Source organism: Anser anser, assembly GCF_964211835.1.
Source record: "Anser anser genome assembly, chromosome: 2".
Classification (NCBI taxonomy): domain Eukaryota; kingdom Metazoa; phylum Chordata; class Aves; order Anseriformes; family Anatidae; genus Anser; species Anser anser.
In genome coordinates, this window is record NC_139721.1 from 29730140 (window position 1) to 29751028 (window position 20889).

The following is a 20889-nucleotide window of genomic DNA, read 5'->3' on the forward strand; positions in this document are numbered from 1 at the left end:
CATCTGGGAACTGTCTCCATGATTTATGGTTGTTATCACTGTGCTCTGCATGGTTTTAATACTTTACAAGAAAAATTATGATGTTGGTTGAATACAATAAATTACAGATATCCAGTGAATGAAAAGATCTTGGATAGATCTGGGCAATTTTTTTTCTTTCAGTTCACAGTCAGTGCTCCACAAAATGGAGTTTCAGGAAGACCAAAACTATTTTAAATATATGACACAAGTTTGCAGTTCATTACTCATAAACTCATCACCCTCACTCTCTGGGAGATATGCCAGTAGTTCCTTACCAGTAGTACTCAAAGGCTGTACCATTTTTTCTTGTCAAAAAAAAAAAAATTGTTACAGAGAAAAAAATAAAGGTGCCTATCTTTAGAGATACAGGGAAACTGCTGGTACCAGAAGGAGCTCAGGATAAGATGTGATTTGGACCAATCTAATGTGGAGTCATAAGTGCCTGTTAACCAGTACTACACTATATAGATATTTCACTTTTTTATTCAGCAGTAAGGCTGCATGATATGCATATGTAGAACCTGTCTAGTAAGGAAAAAATAATACTCTGACAACTCTTGCAAGTCATCCCTCTCCTAGTCCAACTGCCTATGCTGAGACTTGGCAAGAGGACTCAGCCTTACAGATGTCAGTTATGAGGCTACTAATACAGTAAAACTATCATATAGTGATACAGAACCAATTAATGGAGAATAAATGTGATTGAAAATGCTAACATATTCACAGCACACTTTCTTTGAGTTTAATGACAAAGTAAACCTCATAGTAAAGCTCTTTTTATGTACAGATGGTCAGATTATGCTGACCATTAAATAAAAAACTGAAGTACTGTCATTTATAATCCACAGTGTTTTATCTTTGTGGAAATGCCCTCCTACTTTATTTTCTTTATTTCTTATTATTATTTCTTTATTTTCTTATTTTCTTTATTTGTAATGTTCAGTCCAGTATATATTGTTCAAGGTAAATTGCATATTACCAATCACATTCTGGGAAAAAAAAGAAAATAGTACTAAAATTTCCAGTAAAGGTACAATCAAACAATTGCAGTTCAAAACTACTGCATAAAAAATCCATAGATAAAATCACAAACAATTACAATACAATTACAACATGAAAAACGTACCAAGTAGAGATACAATCACAAGACAAGTACAGCTGATGGCAAATCTAGAAGCAATTACACACTGCCTTTGAAGAATTACGCACATTTGTTTAAATTTGATAAATGTGTATGTCTTAGCAGCACCAGAATTGAGCAGGATTATTACAGCCAGTGATATGGGGCAATTTCATTTGCATAAGTAGTTTTGCAAATTTCTAATATTTAAAATTTGATTAAAGAATGATGTTGCAGTTCTTAGCATTCAGGTTATTCACTATTCTATCTTACAATCATTAATTATTTTAAAGCCACCAAAAAACTTGTAAAATACTTCACAGATGTGAGAATATACAATCCTTTCACAAAAGCTCTTGATACTTAATCTTGGCCACAATTTGCAACACAGAGGTAAAAAGGCATGTAGTAAAAAGACAGGGAGTTGTAGAAATCATTAGCTTCTTGAGATGACACACTTAACAGCATGATCTAAAATTCTGCAAGTCAAGACTCATTTCAGTAACTTGCAGGGTTGTTGGACCAAGTACTTTCCTAAGGAATGACCATTTTTTCTGCTGTTCACAATCATCGTTCAAAAAATGAGTCTTATTTTGGCTCATTTTTTGCAGGGCTTGGAGTGGAAATAAATCTGAGCATGATTTGAATGACAAAAGGATAATCATGAAGTTTATTCCTCAGCAAGCTACTGAGAACAATAAACCTAAGTTTGTTCAAAGCAGTACCCTGAAAAATTCAATCAGAATAGTTAGCATCTAATCTTGAAACATATCATTAACAATAAGATGCTTTTGAAATCATAATGATAAGTATTTTAAATTGCTAGAAACAGAATCACATACACAGAAGAAAGGTAAGTCAAGATAATGATACACCAGTACTGTCCAAAGGGGCACAACGAATCACAAGATTTTACTTTTATTTGACAAGGACTTGACAGACTTTGGCATGGACAACAGAGCAAAAATTATCTTTGGCATCAAAATCAAGTCAAAGACTCATGGATAATTTTAGTCTGTTGTCTCCTAACTATGCTTGACATGCTCTTTCATGGATTCTGCTCCTGGATCAAGGACATTGCTCCATACAAGCCCTAAAACATTTTTTTCAAGTCAAAAAAGTCGGCCTGGTAAGTTGTTGGGTTGCTGAATATTAGATTGCTTAAAATCAAAACCCAACATGCCAAATGCTTCTTTAATCCTCCTCCATTGCTCGTCAACAGTGCTGCTGCCAGACCTTGCTTTTGATGAAATCAGTGACAGTACAGTTTTGCTACTGTAGAATAAAACGTACAAAAACTCACTTATCAATGTTATTGATGAAGTATAAACTTAAAAAGATGTGCACTTTCGTGTCTTCACTGTCATTTATGTTGTAGGAATCTGTTCTGCATGCCAGCTATTATGAAACAAATATGTGCATCTTCATTTGTGAAATATCTAAACATTCCAGATCTAGTATAAATTTCCCCCTTCAATGTGTCAATTTTAAGATAATGCACTGCTTTGTACTTTTAGTTCTAAAATAAAAGAGCTCTGAAGGGTCACATTCCTTTACATTTCACCAAAACTAATTTTATAATCAATACTTCACTCTGCTTACACGGCCCTGTTCTATTTAATTCCTACTTCAAGTTTGTGAAACTTCATGTACAACTTAATGCCAGATTGCTGGGATTAAGCTTTAAATACCCTACATCCCTTTTCCCACACAGAAACAAAACATGGGGTGTGGAAAATCATTCAACTGGAAAATAAGGCAGAAGGTTTTGTATTTTTGGAATCATCTCCGACTACTAGGCCCTAAGAACAAAATTTTGAGGCCCTTAATTGAGTCAAATTCTAACTGACAAGTGCAAGTATTCCCTGGGAAACACACAATTTGATCCACCGAGTTATAGTGCTATTCACGCTATTCATACTAGAAGTTATTAATAGTTTAATCATGCAACTGTGAACTTTGTTGAGTCATCTGTTCTCATATCAGTCTTCCCATTACTGCTAGTCTGTGTTTACAAGATTGGATTCTGGATCAATTAGTTTATTCTCCCATTGCTACAGAACATGACCTTAACTTTACAAAATTAGTAAATATCATATTTCCCCAGCATGTAATTGTAGTTCTTCCACTCTGTATAGATTACAAAATAAATAACATAATGAAACAAAGTAGGGAACTCAACAGTTGGTAAATCTACATAATACACTCTACTTGGTATGCACACTACAGCAGTAGAATGAGTACAAAAGGAACTGAAACAAAATTGCTTGACCTATTTTAATATTTGATGAAGAAATACTAAGCCTAGAAATATCATGTCTCCAGGGACCTTGTAGTTGATATTATTAAAAAGCATTTTAAAAGGAGTCTCCTATAGTCTATCATAATAAGCTTTGGGTAATACTTTAAGAGTCCATTAACTTATGCTCAACTAATCTTGAATTACAATAGAAATCCTTTGGAAGCATGTATGATAGTCACACAAATACCACGTAAATTCATTTCTATCCTTTTGTGAATGTTTTCCCCTAGACACACTACAGTTTTTAATCCCTTTGTCTAATAGTCCAGAACTTGACATTTTAATGTTAATGGAAGTCTAATCAATTCTAAAAGAAATCAGAATGTTTTCACTTTCAAAGAATCTAAATCAAAACTGCTTGTGAAACAAATGTAATAATTTTTCTCTAAAGTTATTCATCCATAATTTGAAAGTACAGTAAAAAAATTCTTATAGCATAATAGTAATAGTAATATTCAACTAATATTATTGTTGTGTTGTATTATGAAGCTAAAGATTTTCCAAGAGAATTCAAACTTTTTTTTTCCCAGAGAATCACTATCTCAACTGCAGCCTGGAAAGCAGCAGTCTTTCAAGTTTCTGTGGGAGAAGCTAAAAGTCACGAAAAGAAATCAGCCATGCATGGCTGAACTATTGAACTGAGAGGGCTAAGAAAAATGTTTGAATGGAAAACATCTTAGTCAGAAAATTAGACCTTGGACTAAAATTTAGGAGACTGTAGATCCATTTTTCAAATAGCTTTCCAAAATCATTGCACTTCTTTTAAGTTTCTTCACTAAAGATTTTTTTTTTTCATCAAATTAAGGCATTTTCTTAAAGTCAAAATATTTGCAGAGGCATCTTGTTATTGGCAAGGTCCAATCATTTCAAAGAAAAGACAGACCAGAGAAGCCAGATGTTTTCAGTATCAGAAAATAAATGTTTCTAAATAATTCCCCTTGGCTTTAAATACATTTGAATGCATGCAAATGCTGAAGTCGCAGTTATGACAAAATAGAACCACTGTTCATCAGTGGCTCAACTCTAACCTCTCTCTTTTTGTTAATTCTGAGATTTTAAGTTTTTTGAAGGTAGGAGTTCCTATTATAGGAACTACCAAGTGGCAAAATTAATCCATATTCTACTGAGACCTCATATTCTATAGTAATATAAATATCTGTGTCTTGTTCCTTTATATTTGAAGTTTTCAGTGTTTTGCCCAGTTAGTGGGTGCAGATACTAAGTTTAGGGGAACTGCAGATTTTTAATGGAGATCCACACAAGCTTGGTAATGCGAGCTCCAAGAAACACTCTGCAGAAGCTTGGGGGCAGAGTAACTAGAAGGACCAGTGATGTCCCTGGGTGGCCAAGAAGTGCAGCCATAAGCATCATTAGGTGCCAGCCCCATGGACACCCACTGCCCAGTAAGCACGTCCAGTAATGCTCCTACTTCTTTAGAAATTGCCTGTTTCATTTTTCTTTGCAGTGTCTGAGAATTCCAGCACCAATTTATATTTGAGATAATAGACTGCAGCATACACGTCAAGAGACAGAGATCATCACAGCCTCTCATCAGCCTCTAATTTACAGCCAGCGACGAACATTTTGAGCAAACCTCTGTGTACCTGACAGGCCAGCCCCTTGACTTATCCGTGTGGTAAAAGGTCATGATGACATCTATTGCTAATTTGAAAATAAATAGCTTCCTGTAATGTTAAAGAATTACTGTAGCAATCAGGCACATAAAGATAAAAGCTCATATAGATAAAGGCATGTTAATTAGTCCATAAAGCCTTATTAATCAGGCCTGTAATGGTAGCAGTTTGAAACCATAAAAGAAAAGTTAAGATATTTGTCTGCAGGCTTAAAATAGAGAAAAGAATGAAAACCCAGCCACAAAGCATCATGTGATATTAACACCCTGCTGCTGGGAAAAGGAAGATATACTGTAAGAACAGCATCTTCTTCGCATTATATGAAAGATTTAATACATTTGCTCTGGTCTAGCTGAGGAATCACAGCAAAGGCTGGTTCACACATACCCAGACACATTAATCTACTTCTAAAGTAGATTGACTAACTTAATCCATTGCTCATGGAAGTCAGTGTGATTCTGACTGAGAGTGGGATCAGAACCAAAGAGATCCATTCATAAAGAAGAAATACTAGCCAAACTGAAGACAATAGCCACTGACAAAAAAAAAAAAAAAAAAAAAAAAAGGATGTCAGTGTGTTTTCTAGTCACTAAGTACTAGACATTCTTCAGGCAAAATTTCCACTCAGACTGAGATCAAATGAAATTCAAGGATTCTATTAAATAAAATACATTCCAATTTTTAATGGAAATGCTCTATTTCCATCTTCATTTAGCATTTGTTACCTCTAAAGAAAGGCTGCCATTCTAATCCATTGAACTGTCAACAAAAAGCTAAAAATCAGAGACATTTAGAAAATCATTAACTCTTTTGTTTACTTCTCTGTTACACCTCACTAGCTCTACAACTTTCTAACAAATCTTCCTTGTTCCAAGAAAAACTTTTTTTGCACACAGTGCAGATATCTCATTTCATTGTAAATAACTGGGGCAATTGCAGCAATTTGTGATTCTGAAACTACCCTCCCCAACCACTAAACCTGCATCACTTTTATACATATTTCCAAAAGATTAGAGACATTTTCTGGTTTAAGAAACCATGAAAGAATAAAGTATTTTTCCCTTTTTTTCTTTTTGCTCCTAATTTTGTAACAAATGCAGAACAGATTTACAGGGAAAATATAAGCTCCAAGCTTCTCCTGAGCAGATGTGAGCAGCGGTGGCAGTACATGGTCCTTGTCACTGACCCACCTCCTCCTCACACATTTCACCATCGTGTCTGACTCAAGTAAACCAATATTCATCCTGAACACCATCCAACATGATCACATCAGGGCAAAGAAGCCTTGCATTTCATTTTAAACCCTTCCAAAGGAATGTGTCTTGGGACACCAGTGAAGTTGATTTTCATCTAGCAAGAAATGTATATTGTTTATTTTCCCTTTCACCTAATATTAAACTGAAGTAAACATTATTTTACCTATCCAGCTGTTCATCACTTACACTGAAATAACGGTTACTCTTAGATTGTCAGTGTATTCATCCTTGTACTTTTTAATAAACATAAGATGGTGACAATTATACCATTTTCATTTATTCCTCTGTCATATAACATTGTTTATATTATTGCAAAACAACAGTGACATCCGCAGGCACAAAAGACTAATCAGAATCATTCATTATCTATTACTATGTGTTCAAAATCTGAGTTACCCAGGATTTTAAAAGCTTGGATTCTTTGTAACTCCATGGATTTTAGAAAAAATGTATAGCAATGCAAGGAAAATATCTAAACTTTTTTTATTTTAAACCCATCCCCACATGGCCTTACACTGGTCAAAATTCATTGGAATATGGTTGATTGAGGTAATGTTGGGACTGTTATGTCCTATCACTGACAACTGTAATTGATAAGGATCTCTGTGAAACCTTTTGGCTCCAGATACATTTTTGCAGTCTTTTTGTTGAAAAGAGAAGAAGCAAGATCAAGAGAAGAAATTTAGGTGCTTCCAACTGAGGCATACGAATTCTTAAAAACTAGGTACAGTTAGACACCTTCTTGGAGAATCGGTGCTGTTAAAGTACAGTAGATTGCTAAAAGCACACCCCCCAGGTCAGCATGTAATAGGATATTTGGCAGACTTCAGTGCACTATTTCTCTTGAAAGTGATTTGGCAGAGCATTGAGACGAGCTTGCTTCTGCCCATGTATAAGAATAGGAAATAAAGGACATTTGATGTTTTTTTGGGGGGTTGGACTTATTTATTTAAATTTCACTTAAATTCCAGTCTACACTTTAGGCATGCCTCTGTGGACCTAAATCTAAATATTGGTTCACTTCAAATAAAAGATGCTTTTTTGCAGCTGTGTTAGTTCACTCAGATTGCAAATCTTGTCCAGCCCATGATTAGGAGTGACCAGCTTCAGTGCACATTTGCAGATGTCTTGTTTCCACACAGAGCCTGCGTTTGTAATGAGGCTGACTGCTCACTGAAGTCTGACTGCTGAGAGCTTTGCCTGAAAAAGGACTCAAGGACTGACAGATTAGAGAGCATTATGGTTTCTTCTAATTATTTTATACTACAAGTTGCCCATTGCAGAAGACATAAATTTATACATAGTCCTGAGGAAAAACTAAAATATCCATAACACTTACAATTGCCATAATCTTAGAAAAGCTCAAGTCTCAAAGCAATGCATTTACTGACCAGCTCCTCTGCTGGCATGAATCATAATAGCTCCATTTATTTCAATGGAGCTCTGTCAGTTTGCATCAGAGGAGGCCTGGGTCCTACCAGTCTCCTTTTTAATGTTCCTGTCATTCCTGAAGGGATGTAAGTGCTGTATTGGTTTTCAGCTCTTTAGCTCCTCACAAATGCTGAACATCTGCTTGCAATACAAAGATGATTGCATATATTTACCACTTCTGTCTACCATATCTGAGGAAAATGCAGGTCTATTTAACTCTACACACATTTCTTTGTCAAGGAAGAGTATTTTAAAAGATGCCTTTTAAGTTATCTTTTTATACACTGAAGGAGGTAGCTACTGTAATAACCACAGTGCCATTTTAGCTTTCAATAGAAATTTTCTCCTGCAGTAGCTTCTGGTAGTAAACAATGCCTGTGAGCAGTCCATTTTAGGGGGTTACCTTCCTTTCCTATTGATACAGCTCTCACATAACATTTTGCCCAGGATTTCATTCAAGGGGATAAAGTTTCTGGGGGGGGTAAATGCTTTTCAGTTCTCTCCTTGTCAGACTAGCAGTTGACAAATTGGTGAACTGTTTACACAAAATGAATGCTGCATTCTGTATCCAGCTGACAGACTCCTGTGGTTGATAATTTATTAGTTATTCATGCTATGAAAGAATATGCACATAATCTTGTTGCATTCATTTTTGTATAAAAGACACAGAATAATTAGAATTCTCACCCTGACACTAGAAAGAAACCATATTTGCATTCATTCATTGTATAAATTGAAGTAGTGGGGAAAAAAGGAGGTAAAATAGCATGACCAAGGTTTCACAAATATACAGGTCAAGGCTGTCTGAACAGTGTTTGTCTAAAACAGTATCATCCTCGCAAAAGTAACTGTATTCAAATTTTCAAAGAAGGGTGATCTTGGATTAGGCACCAAGGACTAACCTCAATATCACCAGTACCTACCTCCCACTAATTATTTAAAAGGCACTGCAATGCGTTGTGAGACAGATTATTTTTATTATTAAGACAGTACTTTAAAATTGAATAAACATGTATCACCATATTTGGGGATGTGAAAAATGCTTTCTTGAAAAATGCTAAGCTTGAACATATCCTCTGATTACCATCATGTCACAAATGGCGCAGAGGAGGCACAAAGAAGTGAAGGAGTTTGTTCAAAACTGTACAAAAGATCATTTATCATCTTCCTTTCTGGCTTAAGGTCTGTGTTCCTGTAAATCTATGGCAAAGATAATAAGATAAGGAGGGGTTCATGTTATGCTATGCAAACCTGTAACCCATACTTTGATTTAAGTAAAAATTATCAGCTGTCTTCCATGTACGTTAATAATAAAATACAGGAAGTGGATGCCTTATAAAAAACACGTAGGGAAGTTATATTTCCTTCCTGCCATACCCAGACACCTGGACAGGGACTCACAGCTCATCACCAGAGAAGATGTGGTGCTTGGCAAAGAGTGTAACTATTCAGCCTGACAGTGCAGGTGCACCAGAGTTTCAGACCAGTGTGGACAGGCCAGTGTGTACAAAACACCCCAGCTTTAGTCATGGCCCCAAAAGATCCTGCAATCTCTTCCAGTCCCCACTGGTCAATTAATTTTGGGGAACAGTTTTTAGGAAACTCTGTAAGTATATGGCCTTGTTATACAAAATAAAGAGTTGTGCTTAAAGGACTGTTCAGGAGATGTTTGTGTTATTTGGGGGAAGAAGTTTGACTGTGAGGTGGACATCTGAATGGCTTCCATGAAATGACCTTGCAGCTCCAATTCTCTTTCTAAGGAGAAGATGCATATGTAACAAAACCCCTAACCTTTTAAATGGTTCTATTGATTTTGGTAGTAGAAAAGTCAGTCTATATTCCCCATTCTGAGGTCTTCTTTTAAGGAATGTTCACACCAAGATATTAAAGCAGAATTAAAATTGAAGATATATGAAGGCTTTACACCATATTCCTCATATGCACTGAAATCAGTTATAACCTATTAATCTCAAATTTGCATGTGATTAGGCTTAAAAGTGCTCCTTGTCTGCCTATGCTGTATCTCTTTCTTCAGTGCTATTGCTAGATGTATTTCAGAACTGATAGTGGCTTATCACTATCAAAAAGCGGCTCAAAGTCTTGAAAATCTTCAGCTTAGCAACTGTCCTTTAAAAATTGTAAATCATACCTGTTTTTCTTCATCTTTATAGTCTATTAATAGGCATACTTTTCATGACAACAGGATTTGTTTGCAGGGTTATGAGATATCATCTGCTCCTTCTCTTTCCTCCTCACTTAAACTGTAATTTTCTGTCATATCACAGCTGGTTGTCCTGGAAATAGCTTGTCACAAAATGTAAGATTTGTTGCTACTGAAAGAGCAAAAGCATCTGTAAAAGAGCAAAAGTTAGATTTCAGCTAAATAATAGACAAACAAATTAATAGGAAAAGAGGAGACCCTAAGCAGAGTTTACTTAAGGTGTTTTGTTTCTCCAGAGGGTCTTTGTGAAGTCTGGGAGGATAAGAAGAGACCTACAAATGGTTGTAGCTTCAAATAGATTGTGTGGGTGGATAAATATAGGGGAGTGTACTGCGTGATTGAAATAGGATGAGCTTGGGTCTGTACACAGAAGGAAAACAGATTTATTTTCTAGCAGAAGGCAATTTCCATAAATAAATAGGATGGCTTATCATTACCTGCTTTAAGCATGATTAGACTAAATATGCTTCCAGCAGTCAAAAAAAAAAAAAAATCAGAGTTAATTTTCCCTTTTCTCTGAAAAACTCTGTTGTACTTGGTTTGAGTTAGGCATGAAAACAAAAGAGTGGTGGCCAGGTCTGAGTTTCTGCTCAATGACGTTTAGTCTGTCTTTGGTCCAGGGTGATGGGTAGAGAAATGTAGCAGATATTTCCATTGGTGCCCAGGGTTCTCCTGCCCAGGGTTGTTCTGAAGACTCTTTGCTATATCTGCCGAATGTGATCAAGTATCATAGTGTGTGCCTTTGGGGCAGACCCATAGCCTGCTGAATCTGCATGCATGTGTGTCTATGTGACTGTACACAAGTTTCTCATGTGCTAGAAACAACCCCAAAACAGCAGTGATAAATAGTCCCTCTTTCTTCTGTACTGCATGAGCAGAGAAATAGGCCAAAACTAGAGTTCAGTGTTTGCAGCACACAAAGGTGTTGTGGTTTAACCCGGTTGGCAGCTAAACACCACACAGCCGTTCTCTCACCCTCCCCCCTCCCTCTCTGGGATGGGGGAGAGAAACGGGAAAGTGAAGCCGGTGAGTTGAGATAAAGACAGTTTATTAAGACAGGAATATAATAATAACAATAATAATAATAGTGATAATGATAATAGTATTAATAATAATAATGTGTAAGAAACAAGTGATGCACAATGCAATTGCTCACCACCCGCTGACCGATGCCCAGCCTATCCCCGAGCAGCCGGCCCCCCCACCCCGGCCAGCCACCCCTATATATTGTTTAGCATGACGTCAGATGGTATGGAATACCCCTTTGGCCAGTTTGGGTCAGCTGTCCTGGGTCTGTCCCCTCCCAGCTCCTGCTGCACCCCCAGCCTGCTCGCTGGCAGGACAGAGCGAGAAGCTGAAAAGTCCTTGGCTTAGTGTAAGCACTGCTCTGCAACAACTAAAACATCAGCATGTTATCAGCGCTCTTCTCATCCTAATCCAAAACATAGCACCCTACCAGCTACTATGAGGAAAAATTAACTCTGTCCTAACTGGAACCAGGACAAAAGGGTAAGTCTACTCAGATTTCTGAAGTTGAGCACCTCAAAGGAGAAATAAACCACATTTTTCTGTTACCCAAGAGTTACACCCAGGGTTACTGGTTTTACTGGGTTACACCCAGTGAAATTACAGGCGTAGTCAAACACTTCTAGCAGAAAGATAACCAAAGCCTGTAAATATTCCCAGGAAGGTGCATTTTTAGTCGATACACTGTGCATGGCATGGCCATATTTGGTTTTCCAGTAGTATTTACTCCAGACAGGAAATGTGTAAATAAACTCAATCAACACAGGTGATAAATACTTGATGTTTCAGTTATATTTAGTGTGTACAAACAGAAATAAGCTTCTGATATTGCCTCTAGGCTTAAAACCTGATCTTATTCATTACCTTTAGTAAGAGGCTAACTTTTTATTGTCTGAATAGTTATTACTGTGGCTACGCTGATAAGTTCTGGTAGTGGCCTGTTGTTCCACTCATAGCAGCCAATGTTATGCACTGCAAACATATGCTAAAGTAGTCTACCAGATGATGATAAGAAAAATTATTATAATTTTGATTTACTTGTTCTAAAGTAAACATCTGTAAACCAATTGCAAGATACACCTTTTTTTTACAGATTCTGTGAATGGAAAAGAATCGCTGATTACCAGTTTTGTCTTCAGTTCTATTTGATGAATCGCATTTAATTACAACATAATTAGGCAGCACCTCTGAAAAATATACACTGTAATGGATAAAAAGAATGAAAAGAAGTGATCATACAATAATTTTGAAGTACATCATAGCAATTCTTTTCATTAAATTTCTGCCACTTATTTTAATTGTCAGTGTCAATATCATCATCTTAATATTATAGTTTCCAAAAAAACTAATTTCAATCCCAAGGTAAAGTCTGTGTTTACTGAAGAAATCATCCTAGACCATTTAACTTCGAACACTCAAGGAATCCCATTAGTCTACTAATTATAAGAAAATATAGAATTCTCTGCTTTCTAGAAACCTTAGACAACACTGGAGTCTTCTAGAGTAATTCTGATTTAAAACAATTTTATGCATGTTTGCAGATATATTTTTGTCTCTATTGAATAAAAATACTACTAAAACCTTCAAAGAAAAACAAAACATAAATGAATAAATAAATAAATAAAGTCCTTGCTGGATTTATGCAGAAAGAAAACAAAAAAGCAAACATAATTTATGAGGCAGATATCTCAGCACAGCTTTGCTTCTTGACCTGATGACTAGGTAGTGAAAGTAGCAACAATACATGTGGATAGTCAGTAACTCCATCTTTAGAGTCGCAACCTTCTCTAAATCATCTGGGTCCAACCCTGGCTATAAAACATCTTGCATATCAGCAGCAGTGCATGTATTCTGCTGACAGGTGAGTTTCTTTTCCATTTGGTATGCATTAGGCAGGCAGCCCACCACCACAAATTCTGAGATCTCCTGTGGGGGACTCACATTATATTGTCTGGAGCACTGTGGTTTGTTTTCAGAATCTGGATATGGGCCTGATTCATCACTTCGTTATGCAGATTTTACCCAAGTTTATTTTACAAAAGCTTATTAGGATCCAGGACTGCCCATAGACTTTTCACTTCAAGTGCGATCCTTCAGGGTGCTGGGGTCAGGTGGAAGAAGTCATGAAGAAAATGTCCTCAGTTATCAGAACAGACTTTAGCACACCCTTATTTTGCCTGCTGTTGTAATGGTCCTGTTATCTGACTACCTGCCAACATTTATCTTTCAAAGGTGGTGAGTCAATCCTAAAAAATTCATGGCTTGGCTTAAAAACCACTGGGTCTTAAAATGACATACTGAGCCTCAGTTTATTCGTCCATTTGATTTCTAACCTATGGAATTCGCATCCTTACATGTTTACCTAGCTGAAAAAGCTAAACGTATAGAAAATTTTGGTCTTTTTTTTTTCTGTTTTATGGCTGTTTTGTTTGTTTGTGGTTGTTTTGTGTTTTGCTTTGTGTTTTTTTTTGTGTGTGTGGTGGTTTTTTTTAGTGGAAGTTTGATTTCTTCCATACCACAGGATACCCTGTGTCACCATCTCCAGGTGAAAATGCCAGACACTGTAGCAGTCATGAGGGTTATGGATGTCACAGACTGAACAGCAAGGAAAAGCACAGAGTGACTAAACACATGCCCTTCCTTGCATGAAATGTTTTCTACACAGAAACCAGCTGGGATATCAGAGGATGCTACACCACGTTGCTGCTGGTGCAGCTATGGGGACAGCTGAGAAACTCCCTAGCAAAATTCCTAGCAAAACATGTCCTGTCTTCTGCCCCCTTTGCAGCTTCTCAAGAAAACTCACAAGCAAAAACACCTGGCACAAGGCAAGGGAGTTTCTGCAGAAAGGGAGGAAGCCCAATTCATAACCCAGGAGATGGGTTTTTGTCCTCTAACCAATTCTAACACACTGAGGAGAAACAGCTTTCTCTCCATCCCATGCCCAGTGGTACAACCCCTCCTTCACTGGGACAGGGGAGCCACAGCAGTCAGCAGGATGGGTGCCCTGATGCTTGGACCCGGGGCTGCAGCCATCCTGGCTCCCAAAATGGTGTCTGGCAGAGCCAAGGGCAGTCTGGGCCGATGGTGGCTGTTCAAGCTAACTGGTGCTGCTGTTTTGCTAGGTTTCTGGCATACTTTGGATGGGGGTAGTGAAGACATTTTTTAAGCCCAAAGGTCTCTCAGAGGAACCATCACAGGCATCGTGTCTGCAGTGCAAGAAACAAATTCAAGGCCAGCTATTCTAACTAAATGTAAAGCTGCTTTCCAAGCTGCAGCCTATAGGAAAACTAACTGAAGAAATGAGAAGATGATAAAACTCTTCTCTTTTCTTGACATGTGGTTCGCAGTACAAGCTGTCACCTACTGGTCAACAGGTGTCTGGGATGTGTCCATGCCCTCCCCAGCCCGAGCGGCCAGCTAGTCGCAAGGACTGGGCACAGTACTGCCCTCCCTAACTTCTCCCATCCTGAACAAATGCCTAAGCATTGCCTGAGTTTCACAGGGGGAATAAAATAAAGAAATGTTGTTATGGGCTTTTGAATAACTTTAAACACATTAAAACTGTAAAGGTTCTTAGACGTATGAACGGTTAAAAAGAAAACCAGGCATTTGTACCACTAAAATTTTTATTACATTATAAGAAACTCAGTAGTAGGTTGACTTTAAGTACTTTGGGCTCAAGTCAGCATAACGATGTGGTTTATCTTTTGCAATTGCTGGTGTTTTTAGTACCGTCTTGGCTAAAATACTTTAATGTTAAAGTCCTGTTTAAGAAATGTTATCTAAAAATCCCAAAATGTTAAAATTATGTATGATGTTCAACTGAGAGCATAATAGAGCCAATTATGAATATAACATGGTATTTTCCAAGTTTTTAAAACAGGTAGATAATGCTAACAGGAAAGAGATTATATAGAATTGCTGAAATTTTTCATTAAAAAACATTTTTTTCTTTCTTTCCCATGTTCCAAATCAATGGAAATTTTCTGACATGATCACAGAAATCCTTCAAGAAATATTTCTGGAGGGTAACTCTAAGATAAATTGCTGAGGTCTATATTGTATGGAATATAATTATAGTAGAAGGAAGGAATGATCACAGCCATGAAAAAGAAATATAAGCTGCTTTGCAGAATTAAGTAACTTTAGCCCTAGCAAGTTCAGTACATTTCTCATCAGCATTAATAAAAGTTATACCTGCTCACAGTATGAGTAAATTTAAACAAGTTAATTTTATCCTTCTCAATCTAGAAAGATGATTTTAAGAAATGAAGGATGAAGATTGCTAAGATATCCATCATAAGATAATGATGGCTACCTTGTCCTTGTACAAAACCCATTAATTCCCTTTCCTTTAGTACCTTTCTGCCAAGTCAAATATTTGTGAAGGCTACTCCTTGTTCCAGCATACTCAGAATTATATTATAGTATCGTGTAATACAATATTAAAGGATAGTATACAATTTTTCAGTATTTGTTTACAGGCTGGATTTCTTTACTTTTACAGATATTATAGAAACATGATATATTTCAGGGGAAACATTTATGCTTTATGGTAAATGCAATACTTAACAAATTTTGGCAAGTCAGTTTTCACTGGAGTTTGTACATGCTCCCACACAGACCAGTAAAATTCTGGTATTTACCTAACTCCAAATTCAGCTTAAAAACAGATCAGTGAACAAGAACTAAGATTTGGGTCTAAACAAGAAGGTACTAAGCTTCCAAATCTGTCTGCAAAAGATTTTCGTCTGAAACAAAAAAAGCTTTGAATGAACAAAATGATTTTAGAAGGTAAAATAGTATCGTTTTGGGAAGACCATCCCCACCAATCTCACAAGATTGGTCTGAAGCATACCTTCCATTTCACATTTTGTATCACCTCCAGATCTATACTCAATAGGCCTCTGTCCTTCCTCCGATGTCCCCCATGAGACAGTTTGAATGAGAGCTTTAACTCAAATGTCTAGCATTTTAATTTTTGTCTTTGGTGCTGAGCCCATGCTGAAAGATCATCAGCTTTCATAGAAAACACTGAAAAGAACTGATACAACATGAGAAGCAGAAAAATGGGAAAGGATTTAGATATTGCATCATGATGACATTAGAAGAAGCCTGATGATCTTTTGGAAAGCTATTTCGGCCCAAGTGGCTATATAAGCAGTGATTTCCCCAGTTTTAGCAAACTTCTGTTTTTCAGAATCCAATGATAATGATTTTTTCAGAAACCTTTCACTTTGTTGGTTGACTTCTATAGAGCACATAAAAATGCATGTTCAGCACATATTAATGCGTTCAATAACAGTTTTTCAGTATCTTGGTCTATGTTCTTATTCTTTGTCTGTTATCACATAATTACTTATTTGGAATATTATAAAATAGTTCAGTTGGAAGGGAACTTCAAAGTTCTGCCTGACTACTTCAAGGCTAACCAAACGCAAAACATCTAAATGTGGGCATTGTTCAAATGCCTCTTTGCACACTGACAGGCATGAGGCATCAACCACCTCTCCAGGAAGCCTGTTCCAGTGTCTAATCACCAGTCTGAACCTCCCCTGGCACAGCTTTGTGTCTTTCTGGCACATCCTCTCATTGGTTACCAGGGCAAAGAGACTGGCACCTCCCTCTGCCTCCACTCCTCAGGAAGCTGCAGAGAGCAATGAGGTCACCTCTCAACCTCCTCTTTTCCAGACCAGACAACCCAAGTGTTCTCAGTCTCTCCTCACTCCATTCACCACCACTGTTTGGGCCCAGCCGTCCAGCCAGTTTTTAACCCAGCAAAGAGTTTACCTGACCAAGCCATGGGCTGCCAGCTTCTCCAAGAGAATACTGTAGGAGACAGTCTCAAAGGCCTTGCTGAAGTCTAGGCAGACTACGCCAACAGGCCTTCCCTCATCCATCAGGCGGGTCACTCGGTCATGGAAGGCGATGAGGTTGGTGAGGCAGGACTTGCCTTTCATGAACCCATGCTGACTGGACTTGATCCCCTGGCTGTCCCGCATTTGCTGCATGATTGCATTCAAGATGACCTGTTCCATCACCTTTCCTGGCACCGAGGTCAGGCTGACAGGCCTGTGATACCCTAGGTCCTTCTTACGACCCTTCTTATAGATGGGCATTATGAGTGGGAGTCCCCATGGGTCGGTGTTGGGGCCCATCCTCTTTAATATCTTTATTGATTTGGATTTGAGCGCACCCTCAGTAAGTTTGCAGATGACACCAAGTTGGGGGGAAGTGTTGATCTGTCAGAGAGTAGAAAGGCCCTGCAGAGGGACCTGGACAGGTTGGATTGATGGGCAGATGCCAATGGGATGAGGTTCAACATGGGTAAATGCTGGGTCCTGCACTTTGGCCAAAACAACCCCATGCAGCGCTACAGGCTTGGGACAGAGTGGCTGGAAAGCTGTGCAGAGGAAAAGGATCTGGGGGTGCTGATTGATGCTCACCTGAGCATGAGCCGACAGTGTGCCCAGGTGGCCAAGAAGGCCAACGGCATCCTGGCTTGTATCACGAACAGTGTGGCCAGCAGGACCAGGGAGGTGATCGTCCCCCTGTACTCTGCTCTGATGAGGCCACACCTCGAGTACTGTGTTCAGTTTTGGTCCCCTCACTACAAGAAAGACATCAGGGCCCTGGAGCATGTCCAGAGAAGGGCCAAGAAGCTGGTGAAAGGCCTGGAACACAAGTCTTAATGAGGAGCGGCTGAGGGAACTGGGGTTATTTAGTCTGGGGAAGAGGAGGCTCTCTACAACTACCTGAAAGGAAGTTGTGGGGAGCTGGGGGTTGGCCTCTTCTCGCAGATAACTAGTGATAGGACTAGAGGGAATAGCCTCAAGTTGTGCAAGGGGAGGTTTAGGTTAGAAATTAGGAGATATTTCTTCTCAGAAAGAGTAGTCAGGCACCGGAATTGGTTGCCCAGGGAGGGTGTGGAGTCACCGTCCCTGGGGGATGTTTAAGGAAAGGTTGGACATGGTGCTTAGGGACGTGGTTTAGTGGGTGATATTGGTGGTAGGTGGATGGTTCGACCAGATCATCTTATAAGTCTTTTCCAACCTTTATGATTCTATGCCTTCCAGCTCTTCTACCAGCTTTGTTGCCCTCCTCTGGACACATTCAAGTATTTTAATACCCTTTTTATATTGTGAAGACAAGAACTGTGCACAGTATTCAAGGTGAGGCCACACTAGTGTTAAATATAGCTGAGAATCACCTCTTTTCCCCATACAGCTATTTTGTGTTTAATGCACCCCAAAATGTGGTTTGCCATCTTGGCTGCCAGGACACACTGCTGATTCATGTTTAGCTTACCGTCAGCAGCCAGATTTATCCCAGTTGGGAAAATAACAGTTATTCAGATTTCATAATCATGCTGATGAAACTTAATTCTTTCGTTCTGTTTAAATGATATCTGTATTTCTGTTGATCATTTCTGCTAAGAGCTTAAAAAGATGTTCAACTTTGTAATGACAAAATCTCCACAAATCATAAAAGTTTCAAACTACATTAGAACAGACTCCTATTCTCTCTTTAATTTTAGCTACTTCAACATAAAATAAATGTTCAAGAAAACACCGGATACATCATACCAGAGAACTCAGAAGTAAATATGGAGTTCTGGGCCAGATTTCTCCCAGGTGGAAGTAAAGCAGTGCTAGGGTTTTAGCTTTTTGTGGTTGTGTTCATCAAAAGCTTTATTTTCAGAAATGATAGTTCTTTATGAGTCACAACAATCCCTGTTGCAAGTTCTATTTAGAGTCAAAGAATCTTGACTTACAACATGCAAAAATCGCATTCAATAAGTCTGCATTCTGAATGTGTTAAATATACTATATGATGAAAATTGGTGGGGACCTATGCAGAGCAATACATGTTTTCAGGGTGAGAGTTTAAAAGATATCCTGGTTTAGGTTGAAGATAAGTAGCAAGTACAACAGGAAGTAAAATGACCAGCTAGTGCTTAATAGCAGGTACTCTAAAGAAATGCTTACAACTTAGAATGAAGTTTTAATGAGGTAAAGGTTAATTGGAAAACATACCTTTTCTATCTAACCTTCCAAATGTAATTAAATATCTCAAAACTAGCAAAGATTCAGTATGCTTTGTTAAAGCAACATTAGTCTGATTTAAAATGAATAGTTCTTAAGATCAATTCTGCTTTCAGTTATTTGAAGTAACTCTTCTGCAGCCAGTTCTCTCTCACTACCAAAAAAAATCTTACTTTTTCTGAAAGCTCCCAGTTATATCACCCAACTTGCCTTTACAAAAAAGAGCTGAGCCACTCCAAGTTGGAAGTTTAAACCTGTGTACTTGCATCTGAAAGTCAACTGGAGCTGCAATAGTCCTTGCAGTGCCTCTTGGCTCCTAAAAGGAAAGAGAAAAGAATATTATTTTTCCTACCAAAGCTTCACTGCTTTTTGCCGCTGTAACATGAGGAAAACTAAAAAACTTGCAGCAATTAGGAAACAAACTTAAATGTTACTTCAATATTTACACATCTGAATTTGACAAAGTTGTGCTGAAAATGAAAGCTTCTGTGATTTGGGGGATATGAGATTCCAAACTGACTAAAAAAAAAAAATCCTATTTAACTATACAATAACATAACATAGAAAGAAGTTTCCATAAAAATTATGTCCTAAACAAACTAAATAAATAAATAAATAAAACCTTTCATTCCAAAAATACTGAAATTGAGTGTTACAACAACTGGAAGTTACAATACCACATGAATATTTTAGTTTGTTCAAACTCTTCAAAATCAAAAATCTTGTGAGGATTTTAGTGTGTTCTTTTTAATTTATTGAAGCTTTGTTTTCCCACAAAGAAGGTTCCATCAGAGTATTTACCACCCAGCTTTAGCATCATCTTGGAACTCAATGGTAATTTTGCTGTGAACAAATAAAGCACATCAGAATTTTTACTTGCCTTTAGCATTAACCTTGGAAATACTTTAGTGCAGCTTTTACAGTCACATTTCAATTTCCAACTCTCTCATTTTCAAATCACTGGAGAAGTAACTTACACTAACCCTTTACACCAAGGCAGAACAATATCTGAATTGCTGTGATGACTGAAGGTAGGGAAAGGACTGAGCCAGAGCCACACTGCAAACCTCAGTCAATTTTAGCTGCTCCTAATCTACTAGATTTGGAAAGAGACTAACTGTGCAGAAAAAACTACCGTTCACTTGCAGTCTAGATAATTATCAAACAGAGACTACATCTTGTATTTCTCTTCTCTATTCCTCTAAATGTGAATGACAGAGTTACACTTTGATCCCAAAGCCATGGAGAAGAAATCGAATGAATCCATGCAACATTTTACCAGTGGGTATAGAAAAACTTTATTATCTACAGAAAAGTAAATTAAACTTGCCAGTACTATTTAATGAAACTGAAACCGTATGTCATGGACCAGGCAATGACTATACTATTAAATTCCCTTCCTCTCCCAAACAGGACAGCCTTACCCAGACTGCTTGCTTAGCAATGACGTTCAACAAGGGTAAATGCCAGCTCCTGCACTTGGGACATAACAACCCAGCACAGCGGTACAGGCTTAGGGAAAGATGGCTGGAAAGTTGCCTGGCAGAAAAGGACCTAGGGATGCTGGTCAACAGTCAGCTGAACATGAGCCAGCAGTTTGCCCAGGTGGCCAAGAAGGCCAATAGCATCCTGGCATGCATCAGAAATAGTGTGGCCAGCAGGACAAGAGAAGTGATTGTCCCTCTCAGCACCTCGAATATTGTGTTCAGTTTTGGGCCCCTCGCTACAAGAAGGATATGCATGCCCTTCTTGAACACGTGCAGCAAAGAGCCATGAAGCTGATGAAGGGACTAGAAAACAAGACCTAAGAGGAGCGACTGGGGGAAGTGG

The 20889-nt window shown here is 38.0% G+C and overlaps 1 protein-coding gene and 1 long non-coding RNA gene across 4 annotated transcripts in view; one reads left to right on the forward strand and one right to left on the reverse strand.

Annotated features, from left to right (window-relative positions):
• The window catches only part of LOC310893830 (uncharacterized protein), a 141487-nt gene that overhangs the window by 75639 nt on the left and 44959 nt on the right, over positions 1-20889 (reverse strand). For 2 of the 3 annotated variants that reach the window (XR_014579341.1, XR_014579342.1), the window contains exons 2-3: positions 19270-19375; positions 9914-10115 (exon numbers count right to left, since the gene is read on the reverse strand). Coding sequence is in view for 1 of the 3 variants with exons in the window: in XM_083823261.1 (XP_083679387.1) it covers positions 19270-19375 (106 nt within the window). In the remaining 2 variants the exon portion in view is untranslated. The remainder of the gene's footprint in view (positions 1-9913; positions 10116-19269; positions 19376-20889) is intronic. The other variant, XM_083823261.1, reaches the window with a different exon arrangement.
• LOC310893832 overlaps positions 1-20889 on the forward strand; it is an 86396-nt gene that overhangs the window by 59675 nt on the left and 5832 nt on the right. The gene's annotated exons all lie outside the window — the stretch shown is intronic.